The 17,554-nt window shown below is 40.4% G+C and overlaps 1 protein-coding gene across 2 annotated transcripts in view; it reads right to left on the bottom strand.

Annotated features, from left to right (window-relative positions):
- Nucleotides 1-17,532, bottom strand: part of PDHX (pyruvate dehydrogenase complex component X) — an 81,340-nt gene extending 63,808 nt beyond the window's left edge. For both annotated transcript variants that reach the window (XM_047776009.1, XM_047776008.1), the window contains exons 1-2: nucleotides 17,324-17,532; nucleotides 1,230-1,310 (exon numbers count right to left, since the gene is read on the bottom strand). In XM_047776009.1, the coding sequence (XP_047631965.1) occupies nucleotides 1,230-1,310; nucleotides 17,324-17,483 (241 nt within the window). In that variant the 5' untranslated portion in view covers nucleotides 17,484-17,532. The remainder of the gene's footprint in view (nucleotides 1-1,229; nucleotides 1,311-17,323) is intronic.
- Nucleotides 17,533-17,554: the final 22 nt, after the last annotated feature.

Raw genomic sequence — 17,554 nt, forward strand, 5'->3', positions numbered from 1 at the left:
ATAGGATCCTTAAAAATAGAACTGCCTCCTGGCCAAAGAGTAAATATAAAGGTAACTTTTCCAGGTGTTGACAAATTGTCACCCTTAGGGCTTATAACATTTGGCATTTTCTCCAGCAATGTATGAGGATGTCTGCTTCCCCTACTCCCTCCATAATCTCATCAACAAAACCACTTGTCAGACTTAAATTTCTCTCAATACGATTGGTAAGAAATTATATCTTAGTGTAATATCAGTTTGTGTATTTCTTATGAGTACAAAGATTAAGTATCTTTTCATATGTTTAAAGGCAATTTGCAATTCTTTTTCTGCAAACCATGTGTTCTTGTATCTTGCCCATTTTCCTGCTGAGTTGATAGTTTTCTTATTCTCTACTTTCAGGAATATTAACCCTGTGTGATAAAAACTGCATATACCCTTTTCCAATTTGTCACTTTTTTTTTAACCTTACTTATTGTGTTTTCAGCCATACCAAAGTTATTATTTTTACCATCAAATTTACTGACATTTTTCTTATTGCATCTGGAATGGAGTAGGGTGTTTATTCCACTTTCAAGTTTACCGGAATTCACCAGCTTTTTCCTAGTACTTATACCGTTTCATTTTTGCACATTAAGTATCTGATTCATATGTAACTTATCACTGGCATATCACAAGGAAAAAAAATCTAATATCATCTTCATTATTTAAACACTAAGTACTCATGTACAACTAAATCTATTTCCTTACTTCCATTCAGTTCTATTATGCTGACTTTTTAAGCACCAATACCAAAGTTTTAATTATAGAGGCTTAATAACATGTTTCAGTATCTGCAATGCTCCTCTGCTGCTCTTCTTTCAAGAGTTTTTCTTATTACTGGTATTCTTTCCAATGAAATTTATAATCAGTTTGCTTAACTACAGGAAACACACACAAAGAATCATTATAAAGTTACAAATTAACGGGACTGACAAATTTATGATGTTGAAACTGAAAGCTAAGCATAAGAACTAAAACTTGGAAAAAAAGCCTTACAGTAGTTTACTATTCTCTGCTTGTGAAAAGATAACAAACTGAATCCAGAAAACCTTTGTTACAGTATCATGAGAATTTTTATTTAACTAATTAAGATTAACCTGCAAAGGAACCAATTATTGCAATTATATCACATACTGTGTAAACCAGTTGATTGGAAAAAAAAATCAAAATGATCAAATAACACAGAAATTAATAAATGCATTGCTCACCTTCCTTTTTCAGCCACTTTACAATGTTTCCTTCTTCCATCGTAGGAGACAGGGATGGCATTAATATCTTAATAGGATCAGCTGAAATTGAAAAAGAAAAAAGATTAAACACAAAAACTAATGCACCTCATGAGGCATCAATAAAATGTTCAAGTAAATTAACATCAAATTTGATTTGAGAAAGAAAATATTCCACAGTCTGAAAGCCATCCAACTGATCAAACTAAGTGTCCAGTAAACAGTGGGGAAACATAAAATTTTTAATTTTTTTAAAATAAAATTCTTGGGGAGTTCCCATCGTGGCACAGTGGTTGACGAACCCGACTAGGAACCATGAGGTTGCGGGTTCCGTCCCTGGCCTTGCTCAGTGGGCTAGCGATCCGGTGTTGCTGTGAGCTGTGGTGTAGGTCGCAGATGCAGCTCAGATCCCATGTTGCTGTGGCTCTGGCGTAGGCCAGGTGGCTACAGCTCCGATGAGACCCCTAGCCTGGGAACCTCCATATGCCGCAGAAGCGGCCCAAGAAATGGCAAAAAGGAAAAAAAACAAAACAAAACAAACTCTTTTTTGGAAATGCTCTTAACTCCTTTTTCATAGTTCCCCAAGTCCTCTATGAATATTTTCAAGCCAGCTGCTTACAATATTAAAAAAAAAAAGTTGATTTATGTTTCATCTTCTTCTCTTTTCCCTTTGCCACTGCAAAAAAAAATACTTACAGGTAAAATGACCAAAGGACAAGATAAATAAGAAAGAAAACTAAGGTTCTACAATGAAACAAGATTAGACCTACAACAGAATAATCAAGATTAAACTTTAAGAAACTGACGGTGTTTTTTTTTTTCATCCTATACTATTCAAGACTCAAAAGTTCTTGCTGCTGAGTATGTGAAAGGAGAGGTTTGCCTCATCAAGGAAGACCAGGCAAGTGAATCTAAGTGGTTAATTTAATCTCAGGTTGTGTTCCATACCACAATTCAACTGGGGATCCAAAAAGGGTGACTCACACCAGGGTGACCCCTCAATAAAGCATAGCTGCTTTTTCTTTAGACACCAAAAATAGAGACACTCTATATATTTGGCAGGATGTGCTTCCCATAGTCCCACTGTCCAGGACCATACTCAAAGAGCACCCCGCTGTTAGATTAAAACTGATATAAAGTTTACACTAACAAAAAAACAGTTATCAGCATCCTCCAGTGCTTAGCAGTAGCCATAGTAACAAATTACATTCCCAGAAATGTTCCAAAGAACCTATTCTTTCCTCCAATTATTCAACTCTTTGACCCAAAAAAGCAAAACATACGACATCTAACAAATTTCAAATGTGGAAAAGGTCAGAATAGGGCCTTTTTTTTTTTTTTTTAATTGCTGTTTTAGAGTTAAAAAAGGAAATTGAATACTAACATTAAATGAAATTAAGTATTTCCTTTGGGAAACTGAATTAATTTTACTGAAATTTCAAATACAGAGTTTCTATGGCTTCATGGTAAAGAAGTTTTATCTGTGAAGCATTGAGAAGGAAAGCTCTATCCTCCCTCTACTGCTCATTCACTTCTCTCTAAGGCACTGGGAAAAGGACTCAGACAAATATACCCACCTTAGCCTTTTCCTTATTTTAACACCCGCCTCCTACTGGGGACCTGCATTTTCCTTTCAGTTCTTCCACACACTAGGTATAAACGGACCTGCCTTTAAAAGGCAGGTAGCAAGCCCGCCTCTCTCAGCTCTTACCATCAGGGCCTACTGGGTGCTGGGAAGCAAAGAGGTTGGGTGTTTGCTTTGTATGCACATATTCTCCCTCTCAAAGAAAAGCCCGAAGTCTAAATGTGGGCTTGTACTGAGAAGGCCAACTGCACAAGGCCACAGATTTAAGTCACATTTTCCAATCCAACAAAACCATCAGCATTGCAATTGCTATCTGCATCTCCATCTGTCTGATTTTTCTGCCTCTTTCTCAATAGGTACCAAATTATAAGAAGGAAAGAAAAGTAGAATTATCACTCTTAATACACCAACAATGACAGCCCAAACCAAACTCTAAGTCAACATGCCCATTTCATCAATGAAAAAACTACAATCCACTGAAAAGGGATTTGAATTCTGCCTAACTCTCAAGGATATACTCTCCTACACTGTACTATTGTTCTTTATGGATGAGCTTTACCCAAACGGATGATCAATTAATTAATCATTGGGTATTTATAGCCTATTACACAGCAAACCAGACATATCAGTTCATGTGCACATTCTTCATGTGTCCAAATAGCCTAATAATCTCTCTCCATCCAAAAGTTCAAACCTGGCATTACAAGATAGAGTATTTCATAATCATATATACAAATTAAATGTATACATCAAATAGACTTCTATGACAAAGAAGCAAAATAAATGGACTTCAATGATTCTATGTCCAGATTCTAACATTTGACAAACACCCAATCGATTCTCTCAAAACAAGGTCTCTCTTCAATATTTTTATACCTTGGTCGCCATGATATGATTAATATTTACTTTGTGATTCTATCTCCTATCATAATCTCTCACCCACAAGACTTTCACATTTCCATTATTCCTGACATTGAGGACATTATGCAACTTTTGCATGTATTATTTTACAAATTACCACATCAAGAGCCTCAAAATTTTTTGTATTTTAAAAATAAAAAACATAATCATTCCTCAGATAGCCACGCTTCCATGGATAAACTGAAATCGTTTCTCTGAATAATGACCATAAAATAGAAAAATTCTGTAATAGATCACTATCCTTCCTCTGAAATAAAGGCGACAAAAACCAAAGAAAGACATTTGGGACATTTCCATTATTCAGTACTATCTCTTGATTGATCACACCGGCTTATTTTGGAGAGTAAAATGTGCGATGCATTTTCTGATTAATCTAACCAATCTATCTTCACATTCTCGTGCTAAAAAGTCATTTCAAAACATAAGTATTAATTTATTAATAACAGAACATACTTCATTCTAGTATATCCTCTTTCAACTGGAACGTTCTATGCATCTTTTCCAAATACCTGTTTTTCCAGTGGGAAAGTAATCATATGATCATAGCATCATGACAGGACTGAATGACAGGACTGCATATAACTACTATCTAGCCTTCATCGCTGTCAATTCTACTGAGATAGTGTAGGCTTTTCCAGACTCCTTGGAGTTTTAACCTATACCTAATTTTGTTTAATTTCATTAGACATACATAGCTCCCTTTTCAAGCAGTATGTCTACCTTCTCCTCTCAAACTGAGAAGGCCTTGAAATAGGCACCAATTACATTTCCTATTCATAACTGAGCAGAATGATAATAAGAATAAAGGAAATGTGGGGTTTTGCTTCACTGGTTATACAGGTTATTTCAACTAGTATTCAAATAATACCCTAAAGTGTATTAGAATTTAACCCTATGCAGTCGTTTTAGTGTTCTATTTCTTTTTTATCAAGTGAATAAAGTGTAACTAATGGCTTATAAAGTCTGTCCTTCCGTAGCAGTTAAAAAGCTTACTTTTAAATTGTTAAACTAAGGAAAGAAATAATGGCATATACAGGCAACATGGCTGGACCTAGAAATTATCACACTAAGTGAAGTTAGTCAGACAGTGAGACACCAACATCATATTCTATCACTTACATGTGGAATCTAAAAAAAGGACACAATGAACTTCTTTGCAGAACAGATACTGACTCACAGACTGAAAAAGTTACGGTTTCCAAAGGAGACAGGTTGGGGAATGGGGTGATGGGCTGGGGGTTTGGGATGGAAATGCTATAAAACTGGGTTGTGATGATCGATGTACAACTATAAATGTAATACAATTCATTGAGCAATTTAAAAAAATAAACTACAGTAGTGTGTATTTCCAGTTTACATTTGAACATAGGGATTTTAAAAGCAGAGTCTCATAAATTCATCACAAGTCTTACCTCTCTTTTTTTCTTTTTTGCCCCACTAGAATGACACAGTAAGTTAACATTTTTGCTCAGTATATTGCTGCTTTATCTTCCACATCAGGCACTTGAATAATCTATCAAAAATCACTGAATCTTACAGCAGTTTCTCCAAGCAATTCCTACATTTCTTTAAACCTGTTCTCCCAATCTTTCTACAGCCTAATTCTGTCTTCAACTTCAAATATGGTATACTGGTCTAATTCTAATTTCATGTCCTCTCAAATACTTCTTTTATCCCAGGAGTAAAACACTCATACTTCAGCAAAACCCATCAAAGCTTTAAATTGATGATCTAGACATCAAACCTAAAAGGTCCCCAGATTAATTAAAAAAAAATTACTATAAGCAAACTCTTAAAATACAAATGTAGAACAAATAGCTTTGTGGCTAATATGAAGTAGACCTAAGCTCCATTACTCTGACTAAATAAAAAGGAAATTCAGCCAATTTACACGTGGCCCTGCTTGAGCGTCATGCTCTAATCCACTTACGTGACTATAAACCAAACGCAAAAATCATGAAATAAAGACAGACCGAATGAAGAAATAAATTTCCCAGTACTTTCTTAGTGCAGCTCTCCGTTCCTTACATTCACTTGCTTATTTTCTAAAGGGATGCTGCTCATTGAATCACCTCTCTTTTCAAAGCAAGAACTCATTAAATAAAAATAACCTTTAATACTTCTGCTCAAATAAAACAATTCTGCCATCTGCAGGCCAGATGAAATAAAGCCGTATGAAGCAATGTAATTTGAAAATCAACACCAAGGCACAGAATAACATTAACACTAGCGTTTTGAATAAAGGCAGGTAAAGCCATTAAAAAAAAAAAAAAAAGAGCGCTTGTCATATGAGTCTTCTTTGCTGAAATACTGATTTTGGTGTTCCCTAACCCCTAGCCCAGGAACTTCCATATGCCATAGGTGTGGCCATAACAAAAGAGGGGGTGGGAGGGGGGGAATTGCAAAATAACTATCCTGGGAGAGAAAACAAGAGGATAACACTGATCAGAAGTCATCCACAAATAATATACAAAATAAAAGAGGAAAATGAGCAAATGCCAAAAGAAAGACAGGCAAAATTTGTTGCTTCTATGGAGGAAGATGACAGGGGAAGTAGGGAAAGATGCATCAGACCCACAGTACTGTTTTAACCTTTTTACACTAGTTAACTATTTAAACTATAGGCATATACTATTGTGTTAAAATATTGTATTATTTAATAAAATCATTAACTTAAAAAAAACACCTCAACCAGCAACAGTGTACCTCTATTGTGATTTAGAGAACAGACACTGGAGGCAAACTGCCTAGATTCAAATTACCAATCCACCACCCACAAATTACCTAGCCATTCTGTGCCTCAGCGACTGCTTCTGTCAAACAGTTCTATAAGGACTAAATAGAGTTACACATGCAAAGTCGTTACAAAAACGTGATGGTTACACATGCAGTCATTACAAAAATGTGAAGCTCCTTATTGTTATTTATTAAGCCTCGAAAATGTTAGCTGTTTGTTTTTGATAGGCAGCCCAGAGATGGTTAGGAGGGTGGATGCTGCACGCATCTAGACAGCTGGCGAGAGGGATCACAACATCCTACTTTACAATTCCTTCCTCAGGTAATGAGATGGATACACAGGTTCCTTTCACCTTCCCAACCTAAATGTGAAGGTTTCCTTTCTAATCCTCCCTTTACCTAATCCAGCCGTGTTCTCACTGCTGAAGTACCCACCCTAAACTCTTGATTTCTAGTTCAACTGTATTGCACACTTGCACATCAAACTCTCATTAACACATCACTGGCGAATGTCTCACCTTCTGTGGTACTGTCCTAACATTCATTACCAAAGCTAAGGGGCAAGTTCGGCATTCAGTAAATGCTTACTGAACTCCTGCCACCTGGACCCTAGACCCGTATAAGGCCAGAATCTTGACCTCAAAGGATTATAATTTAAATGGGAAGTCAAGACAAATACACAAGTAGGAGGGAGTGGTAGATAAACGTGCCATGAGAAGACAAAGAGCTCTAAGAGCAGAGATTCTAGCTGATGAGAAAAGGAAATCTTGATGTGTGTGCTAGTAATACTTGATTCTCATAAAACCCCAGAAAACAAGTGTTGACAAGATGGGGAGGAATTAGAGCCCTGTGCACTGCTGGTGGGAAATAAAAGAAGGCAGCTTCTGTGGAAAAACAACACAAGGGTTTCTCAAACAAACATGGAATTACCATTTATTTGATCAAGCATTCTCTTTTGGAACTGAAAGCAGGAACTCAAACAGGTATTTGTACATTCATGCTCAGAGAATTATTCCCAACAGCCAAAAGATGAAAACAACCCAAATGTCCACTGACAGATGAAATGGATAAACAAAAGGTGATATATACATACAATAAGATCTGGCTTTAAAAAGCAGTGAAATTCAGATACCTGCCAGAACATGGATAAAACTTGAAGACGTTATGCTAAGTGAAATAAGCCAGACACAAAAGACAAATATTTTGATTCTGCTTTTACGAGGCACCTACAATAGGCAAATTCATAAAGAGAGAAAGCAGAACGGGGACTGGGGAGGGGGGAAGAGGGAGTTACTGTTTAACAGGTACAGAGTTTCAGTTTGGGATTATGAAAAAGTTCTGGAGACAGTGTTGACAGGGGCACGACAATGTGAATGATATTAATGCCCTGGAAATGCACACTGAAAAAGAGTTAAAAAGGTCAATTCTATATACATTTTACAAGAAAAATAACTTTTAATTTAAAAAATCTGCTAGGTAGAGTTCCCATCATGGCTCATGGCTCGGCAGTAACAAGCCCGATTAGGATCCATGAGGATGTGGGTTTGATCCCTGCCCTTGCTCAGTGGGTTAACGATCCGGCGTTGCCGTGAGCTGTGGTGTAGGTCATAGACGTGGCTCAGATCTGGTGTTCCTGTGGCTGTGGCGTAGGCTGGCAGCTGTAGCTCCGATTCAACCCCTAGCCTGGGAACTTCCATATGCCGCACATGCGGCCCTGAAAAGCAAAAAATAAAAAATAAAAAGTAAAAAATAATGAAAAGTAAAAAATCTGCTAGGCGAGGAGTTCCCGTCATGGCGCAGTGGTTAACGAATCCGACTAGGAACCATGAGGTTTCGGGTTCGGTCCCTGCCCTTGCTCAGTGGGTTAACGATCCGGCGTTGCCGTGAGCTGTGGTGTAGGTTGCAGATGCGGCTCGGATCCTGCGTTGCTGTGGCTCTGGTGTAGCCCAGGGGCTACAGCTCCAATTCGACCCCTAGCCTGGGAACCTCCATATGCTGTGGGAGCGGCCCAAGAAATAGCAAAAAGACCAAAAAAAAAAAAAATATGCTATGCGAATAAAACAAGGTGAGTGACGGGCAGAGATATTCCAGGTGAAGGAATTGTCCTATGCAAATACAGAAGTGAGAACGACAGCTTAATGTGGCTAAGAGTAGAATATAATGAAAATGAAAAATGGGCCCGTAAGTTAAAAATTTTGCGACTATCCCCTTACTGTAGGTGGCCATTGTACCTTCTGGTACCCTAGTTAAGGGGTTTGACATTAAGCAGTAACAGAAAGCCATAAAAACAAGTTTGAGCAAGTAAAAGAAATAATAAAAACTGAACGTGTTTGCAGTTCCACATACACGGCACACACATGGTTTCCAAGTCTGTAACTAACAACAACAAAAACTGCACGTGCTTTGAGATGATCACCACCATAAACCTTGCAGGAAAGCTAAAATAACAGGCTATGGGATTTTAAGTACAAAGTAAAGCGACCCATGGATGTGTGAACTGTTCCCCTTAACTCACGTAGAACACTTGACCTGAGAGACAGAAAAGGTATGTAGGGAGGAGATCCTTCTAAGAAAAGAAAGGAAGGTAAGGGAACCAAGTTGCAGGAGAGGAACCATTTTATTGGTTGATCAGAGAAAGCCTCCTCTGACAAAGTGAGCAGAGCTGAGAGGAAGAAACCATGCAAATCTCTGAGGGGAGCACCGGAAACAGAGGAAGCAGCTAGCACAGAGAATGAGCACGATGTGCTTCCTATGTTGAGAGCCCACACTGGGAGCTCGCGTGCTGGGGCGGCGGGGGGGGAGGGGGGGGGTGTCAGTGTCGAAGTCAGAGGAGGAGGGTTCATATCACACTGGGCCCTGTCAACCACAGTAAGGACTTGGGATTTCCCTCTCATTCTAATGGGAAGCTCTTGGAGGGTTTTCAGCAGAGGAGTAACAGGATCGGATTTATAACTTAACGGAGGCACTCGGAAAGCTACAGGAACAGTCTGTACTGGGCCAAGGGTGGTGGGAGGGACATCTACCGGGACACTCCTGCAATACCCTACATAAGAGGCAATGGTGGCTTGGACCTGTCTGGTTGGTGGGAGTAGACATGATGAGGAGTCAGATTACATCTAAAAGGCTGAGCCAGGAGTTCCTGATGTGGTGCAGCAGAAATGAATTAGACTAGGAATCATGAGGTTGTGGGTTTGATCCCTGGCCTCTCTGGGTGGGTTAAGGATCTGACATTGCTGTGAACCGTGGTGGAGGTTGCAGACGAGGCTTGGATCCTGCATTGCTGTGGTGTAGGCCAGCAGCTGTGGCTCCGATTCAACCCCTAGGCGAGGAACCTCCAGATGCCGTGGGTGCACCCTACAGAGCTTTAAAAAAAAAAAAAAAAAAAAGGCTGAGCCAACAAGAATTTCTGATTGAGGGCTGTGGCATATGAAAGTCAGGAATCAAGGATGACTCCAATTAGAAGCACAAGAAAAAAACCAAAAATCCAAATTAGATGCCATTGGTCCAAAAAGAAAATTCTTCCCATAAAAAGTGCCCAAAGAGCCTGCACAGACTTGATTCTTATCTATCCAGCTAGTCAAATGTAGACCAAAAAAAAAAAAAATCCCATAAAAAAATCAGGTCAGTTATAAAGAGGCTGTGCTTACTCTTCTACAAAGCACTGGCCTAGGGAAACCACCCAAGGAAACTACACTAGATTCTTCCAAGTGTAGAGACTACACCTGCAGTCTTGCCCTGTCATAGTGTGAGACCTACCAGACATATACACACAATCCAGTACTGAATTGTTTCGGTGCTATAACCCGGGTATGAGGTGTAATGACAGATGGGTGTGTCAAGTGGGTTTGTGAGGTATCTCCCATCTGCCCGTCCAAATGTACTCACTTGTCAACCCTCCCCACACAACTGTATGGGCTACATCAACAGCCTTCCTTGAGCTTTGGCCTCCAGGTACGTTTAGCCAAAGTGCAGCCTAAGCAGACGTCTGAAAGGAGAGAGGAAAGTGAGGTCAAGATATTTATTTTCCTGGCTCCCTCTTCGTGGAGTCACCCTGGGCCTGGCCAGATCCTTCAACTGAAGAACATAACTCCATCAGAGCCCCTCTCCACAGGCTCCCACCTTTCCAGTTCTGTGAAGTGATCTTTTCCATGGTTCTTCAAGCCTAAGGGCGGTCACAGCACCTTACTCAAAAGAGGCCCTTAGAACACAGCATCTCTACATCCTAAATTCACAAAAATGGTCACTCGTTAAACTCTCCTCAAATTACTCATTTTTAGAGCGTCATCAATTCCCTGCCAGGACCCTAAAAAGACTTACAAGGGTGGCACTTAAATAACAAGAAAAATTTCAAACTACAGGGAAGGTCACTGCATTTGAAGGAACAGTATGAGCAAAAGAAAGAGAAGTACAGACGTTTAGGTAAAGATGAATAGTCTGATCAGCCTAAAGGCACAGGTAAACTTAACCCAAGCCCAGTTATAAATCAAGATTTCCAAATTACTGTCTTTGTTGCAGTCATAAATGTAAATGCATCTGAGTCATTTGTTTATAGTTGGAACCCTTATATTAAAATAACATCTTTCTTGTTCTCAGATATGCTAAATACCCGTGCAAAGTAAGCACGATTGTTTTTTGTAGGGAATGACCAAAATGTTTATGGTAATAAGTCGGAGACTAAGTGGCACTTATAAATTACAGAGAGATCTACAAGTTCCCTGGAATCACAGAATATAAAATTCTGCATGTATGCATTTTTCTGAAGAAATGATACAGCTTTTACCAGTTTTCAAACAGATTTATGCCCCTTGAAAAATCAGGGCTGGTCGATTCTCAGAGAAACTCTTGAATATAAACTGACCAACCTTAATTCTTTCCTAGAAATGTTTAATCAATATATGAAAATCCCTGAATGCAGAAAAGTATCTAATAGATCACCATCTCGAGTAAATGTACCACTCACCACACACTCCATTTTGTTCACAGAGTCTGTTGATTCCTTCCTGCATTTAGGGTCCAATGACATGTTAGTAAAGACGCTGGCAGGAAGTGCTAGGTATGTCAGCATGGCTGCAGAGCTATTTCCTCGGCCTGAAATAAACACTTCAGAAGATGTTTCCGCTTGCAATATCAGCCTTCTTGGTAATAAACTATGAAATCAAAATTTTACATGAATCCCCATTTATTCTGCCATCTTGAAACAAGGGCAGAAAGAAACCACCACTCCATTTAAGAAGGCAGCAGAAGAATGAACACACACATTAAGAGTTGGAGAATTTACACATTTTGTCATAAAGGCAAATGAAGCTCTAGACAACAAGAAGGCATATTTAAGAGTCTATCATCTTAGGAGTTCCCGTCGTGGCCATGGCGCAGTGGTTAACAAATCCGACTAGGAACCATGAGGATGTGGGTTCAATTCCTGGCCTTGCTCAGTGGGTTAAGGATCCGGCATTGCCGTGAGCTGTGGTGTGGGTCGCAGACGCGGCTCGGATCCCACGTTGCTGTGGCTCTGGCGTAGGCTGGCAGCTACAGCTCCGATGAGACCCCTAGCCTGGGAACCTCCATGTGCCGAGGGAGCGGCCCTAGAAATAGCAAAAAGACAAAAAAAAGTCTATCATCTTAGAAAACTACAGAGAGGACATTAACACATACTTTAACTCTTAAATGAACCTATCTTCCTTTATACAGTCTAGAATTTTAGTATCTTAAAGTATTTAAAATAGTGATATCATGACTGTTGCTGAAATACTATTTCACAATGTGGATATTACTAAAATGTCTCACTTCTGAAGGAAAAAAAAAAAAAAAAAAGCAGGGGCAAACAATATTTCAGCATGCTGACACTGTTCTGCTGATCCCTGTAGCCAAGCTACACCTTGGCACTGAGGAGAGCTGTGGTTTGGAAAAGGAATAGGCTTTGGGGTCAGGCAGCCCCAGAGCTGAAACTGGATTTCTAGCGCCAGAGCATAGCATTAGCTGTGGCGAGTACTGAGTGAATTCATGTAAAGTGCTGAGAAAGGGGCAGGGTACATGGTAAGCTCTCAATAAATGCTACTTACTATTTCCAAACCCACTCCTCCAACTTCTTTCTTGCTGGCAGAGGCCCAATTTTGCTTGGCTGCATCCCCTTCTTGTGAACATGTGCCCTGAGTTAGTGAGCCGACTGCCCAGTGTCCTAGTCTGTTCAGACTGCTATGACAAAATACCTGGGAGACTCTTGGCTTATAAACATTTATTTCTCACAGTTGTGAAGGTTGGGGAGTCTGAGATCATGCTGCTGGCCAACTGGGTGTGGCGGCTGATGAGGAACCGCTTCGTGGTTCACAGACAGCATCTTCTCACTGAGTCTTCACATGGTGGAAGGGGTGAGGGAGCTCTGTGGGTTCTCTTTCCAAGGGCATCAAATCCCATTCATGGGTGCTCCCCTCATGACCTAGCACTTGCAAGGCCTCTACCTCCTAATACCCTCACATAAAGCATTAGGTTTCAACATAGGAATCCAAGAGGGAGGACACAAAGGTTCAGTCTATGGAACCCAACCCTGTGATTAGTCAAAGTCAATTCACTCCGAGATATCCAACAAGAAAGGACCCCTTTACTTGCTCTGTATATTATCATGTGCATAGTCTCAAAGTAGTCATTTACTTTCTAACCTTGGGCAAACAGCTAAACCTCACTGAGTCTCTATTTCTTCACCTATAAAACACAACCAGCCTTTGCAAGCTTCTTCTGATGAGAAGTGAGAGAAGTCAAGTCTCTACAATGCAACCTGGTAAACAGTGAATGCTCAATGTGATGGCTCCTTGGAATGTCCCACTCTAGTATCCCCAATGGAATGTTTTAAAGCAGTGCAAATATGTACTAAGTTCATCCTGATAATCCAAATCTTAACAGTTTCTCCTGCTGCTGCTTCTACTAAGATCTCATTTTACCCCTTCCTATTTTCCCTTAGATGACCACACATCTCAACTAGCAAGCAGACTATATCTGCTCGGCGTAAGTGATCGTCCGTTTTCTCTAGTCAATACATAACCCAAAACAATGAAAATGAAGGACTTTACTGCTCTCCTACTTTAATCAGATCGTCAGAATAGCAGGCGTCATTGATTCCCAACTCACACTTTCTTTTGAAAGACAATGCCCAAACTGCAGTCTTTGATGGAATCAGCCCTGTGTACTCTAAACTACAACTGACCTACATTGGGTCATCAGATTCTCTGCCCAGGAAATCTGGAATTAGATCACAGAAATGATGGTGTGCACTTGAACTAAAGTGAAAACACAATGGAGCATAAGGGCCTGAATCAGCATCAAAGCAAAGCAGGCTGATATGACCGAGAAAGAAAAGCCATGAGTAAGCAGACTGTTATGTTCAAGAGAAGACGAAAATCTCCATTTTTATCAAAAGTTCCCAGTTGTTAAATGTTATCAATAAATTTAATTTTCTTCCAAAATGACATATGGTAGGATTTGGAGTCCTACTACAGACCTCTTTGTCCTTTTACAACTTTCTAGATTTTTACCCTTCCCCAGATATGTTTGTTTAACATCTACATATGCAAGGCCTGAAGCTATATATTGGGTGAGGCCCTACAAACAAGGTATCTCATTTATTTTTCTACCCACATGTTATTTTAAATTCAACATGTTATTCCTCCGGGACAACTTAAGACCACTGTTATTAACATCTTAGTAATTATTAACTCCAAACCAAGCCATCTTCTCTGAAATGGCAGCCGTGGAAACAATCACTTAGGGTAGGGTGAAGACTATTTGCAAATGCTTTGCCAATTATGTAAATGTCACATCTGGCCCCCTTTATATCTGCTCTTCTTTTAGCCTGGGAGGGCTACCACCTCCAGAAAGCCTGCTTATGTTGTCCCTTAGCATCCTGAACTTAGTCCCTCAGAGCTCACTGCACACACGACTGAAATCATGCCCTAGTTGTTTACATCCCCATAACTTTAAGGATAAAGCTCATACAGAATTTAGGGCTGCCTCTCCAGAAGCTGAACATGACTAAATGGGCCATGTGCTAAAATACTAAGAATCTGTTCCTCCAGCAGGCCACCTACTTTTCAAGCAGCTACCATGTACCTCACATCTGGGGCTCATTCCTTCACTCTGTTTGAGTAGAATGGTGAGTAACAGTCTTCATGAACACTATAGTTGTGTGGCTCTGGGAGTTCCACTCAATTTCTCTGAGGCTTAGTATTCCTGTCGAATAACAAGGAAGATAATGCCAACTTCACTAGGCTTTTGTGAAAACTGAAAGAGATTCTACCAAGTGCTAAGCACATGTCATATGCGGTAGTTCATAAAAACGCTGCCAACAAACATTTTTAAGGAAACCAAAACTCCAAGTGACTTCCCACCTGACAGACTTTTAAATCCTGGATGGACATATGAAAGAGGAAATAACTCAATAACTGAACCTAATTCACATAGTCTGTAGATGACCAAACCGTTGCTTAATTTTATAAACTTAAGTTTCTACTATGCTCAGACAAAAAGGAACACCATAGATCCATGCTTTATAATGCAAATAGTACAAGGATTGCCACAAGTGTTCATCATGGCAAAACAAAAACCTGTATGTGAAAGGCGAGGAGACAAATTTTGGCTCAGTATTAGGAAAAAAAAAAAAAATCCAAGATTTCCCAATAACCTAGAGTTACCCAACAACACACAGCCATCAGCTTATGGGGCAGAGAGAATAAAACGCCCTGCCTCCACCCCAGAGATGTAGTATGTCCTAACCCCCAACCTATGAGTATGTTACAATGAGGGGGAATTAAGGTTAAAAAAGAAATTAAGACTGCTAAAGAGCTTCACCTTGTAATGGAGCAAGAATCCTGGATCATCCAGGTGGGCCCAATATAATCACCAGGGTCCCGTACACATGACAAAGAGGGAGGCACTAGGAAACACACAGCTTCCTTGGGATTCCTCACAGATGATGTCCAGTTAGACAAGTTGTTCACGGTGTGTTATAGGATAAGCAAAATGTCATGATGCATCAGTTAAGAATTGCCTAAGAGAGTTTCCAAAGGCAGCAGTCCTTAAATTGGGTCTCAGGAAAACTCCTGACACTGCATGCACGTTTTGGGGTGTAACCACACTTTGCCCCTTTCTCTGTAGAGAGGGTCTAAAACGGTCAAAGATTCTCAAAAGGAACTGTTTTATAAATAAGATTAAGAACACTCTTCCCACAATATTTCTAACACTGAGCTCTTCCTACTCCATGATTTTCTAAGAGAGCAAGTCTCAAAGTGTAGTCTATTAAATACCAACATAAAACATCAAAATGCACCGAAGGTTGTTTGTAAAATGCAAATTGCTTAGCTCTACCCCAGACAGAATCTCTGGGAGCTGTAGGAAAGTTCAATATTTAACAAACTGGAGGAAGGGAAGACAGTAAATTGTAAACACAGTTAAAAACAAACAAAACAAAACAAAAAAACCCCACTGCTCCAAGAGGTTATTTTTTAAACATTAAGTAGAAAAAATTGAAATAAACTGTTCTCATTACAGGATCATAAAATCTCAGCGCACTCATCATACCCTGTAACTTCGTGTAAATATTCTTCTGTTCTGAGCTTCAGAATACGTGGGCAATGCCTACTGCACCTAATTTTTCATATTACAATTCATCCTGCGGAGGAGTGACTAAAGACTGGCAGAAAATACATCACACTCAAAATTCGCCCCACCCCCATCCTCATGTAAAGAAAAATAATGCAGGGCACACTACAGTATATACCATTAAACAGCGTAAGAATTGTGTTAGCTCTGTCAATATCACTACTTAAAGACAACTTTCAACAATAAGTTTTGTAAACAAAGAAGAATTTCAATGGCAAATCCAGTTCTACAAGGGTTAAATCATAACCCACTGCAGTTGCCCAGCGACAGACAGTGCAACCTGAGAGGAATTCAGGATGAAGCACTGGGTGTTTTGGATAAAGAGGCCCTTAGATAATTCAAAACACATTTCAAGAAGAATTTCAATGATCCTGAATTCTTATATCTTCCCATTCATAGACAAATACTAAAACCATTAACCTGAGATATCTGCTCTTTGTGATTAGCAGTAATCTTTTATCAACCTGTATGCCTAAACGCATCTATCTCCTAGCCAAAAAATTCACATACAGTCTGGCTTCTCTACCTCTGCAGAGCAGTTCCTCAGAGCAGAGCGGCTGTCTCCCAGGCTAAAATCCTCACTCATATTCTGAATAAAACTTAAAACTCACAACACTTAGGCGGCCTGTCTTTAAGTCGACACTTCTTGGTAAGCTTCTCCACCTAAATTTCCACTCTTCCAAGCCATGTTTCGCATAAAACATTTTTCCGGACCTATGCCTATGATGCCTAGACATTTACAAATTGAGTCCTTTACCAGTACTCGCGTGAGGCAACCCCGCTGGCCTCTAAGATCTTCCAGTAGACAAGGGTCAAAAAAATGAATAAAACCCACTAACGTGACGTCTGAATCTCAGCAAACTTGGGCAACTTGACAACTCTAAAGGAAACTAACAATGACTAGGAAGGGGCTTGAGAGAGGCCGAACAACCCCAAATCCAAGGCAAGGTCACGGAGAAGCCACACCAACCAGGAGGCCAAGGAACGGAGTCAAATTCTCCTAGCTTCCAAAAAACCCTTTGCGGCATGCACGAGGCCAACTCAGCAGAACCCTCCCCGAGACAAAGCCAAGGGAGCGGGGAGGCTAGGGGCACCTCCACACCCAGGTGCAGGCCCTTAATCAAAAAGCCCCTGCCCCAGGCCCGTTGCTCAGATACACAGAGAAGCTGAGCGCGTCCCCGCCACTCACCCCAAAGAGACTGCGTGCTGTGATACCATCTCCAACTAGCTCCGCGGCCGAGAGACCATCCAACAGCTCCCTTCACCAGCCCCGGGCTTCGGCAACTGCCGAAGCCCAGGAGGCAACGCATCACCCGCGGGTCACAGCCTAGCCTCCAGGAGGCCGCCATCTTCCCAGCCTTCTCCCGGGCTGCCCTCAGCACAGCCTGTTCGCCCAGTCATCAAGGCCCTACAAGGCCCC

Source organism: Phacochoerus africanus, chromosome 4 (assembly GCF_016906955.1).
Source record: "Phacochoerus africanus isolate WHEZ1 chromosome 4, ROS_Pafr_v1, whole genome shotgun sequence".
In the NCBI taxonomy this organism is placed as follows: Eukaryota; Metazoa; Chordata; class Mammalia; order Artiodactyla; family Suidae; genus Phacochoerus; species Phacochoerus africanus.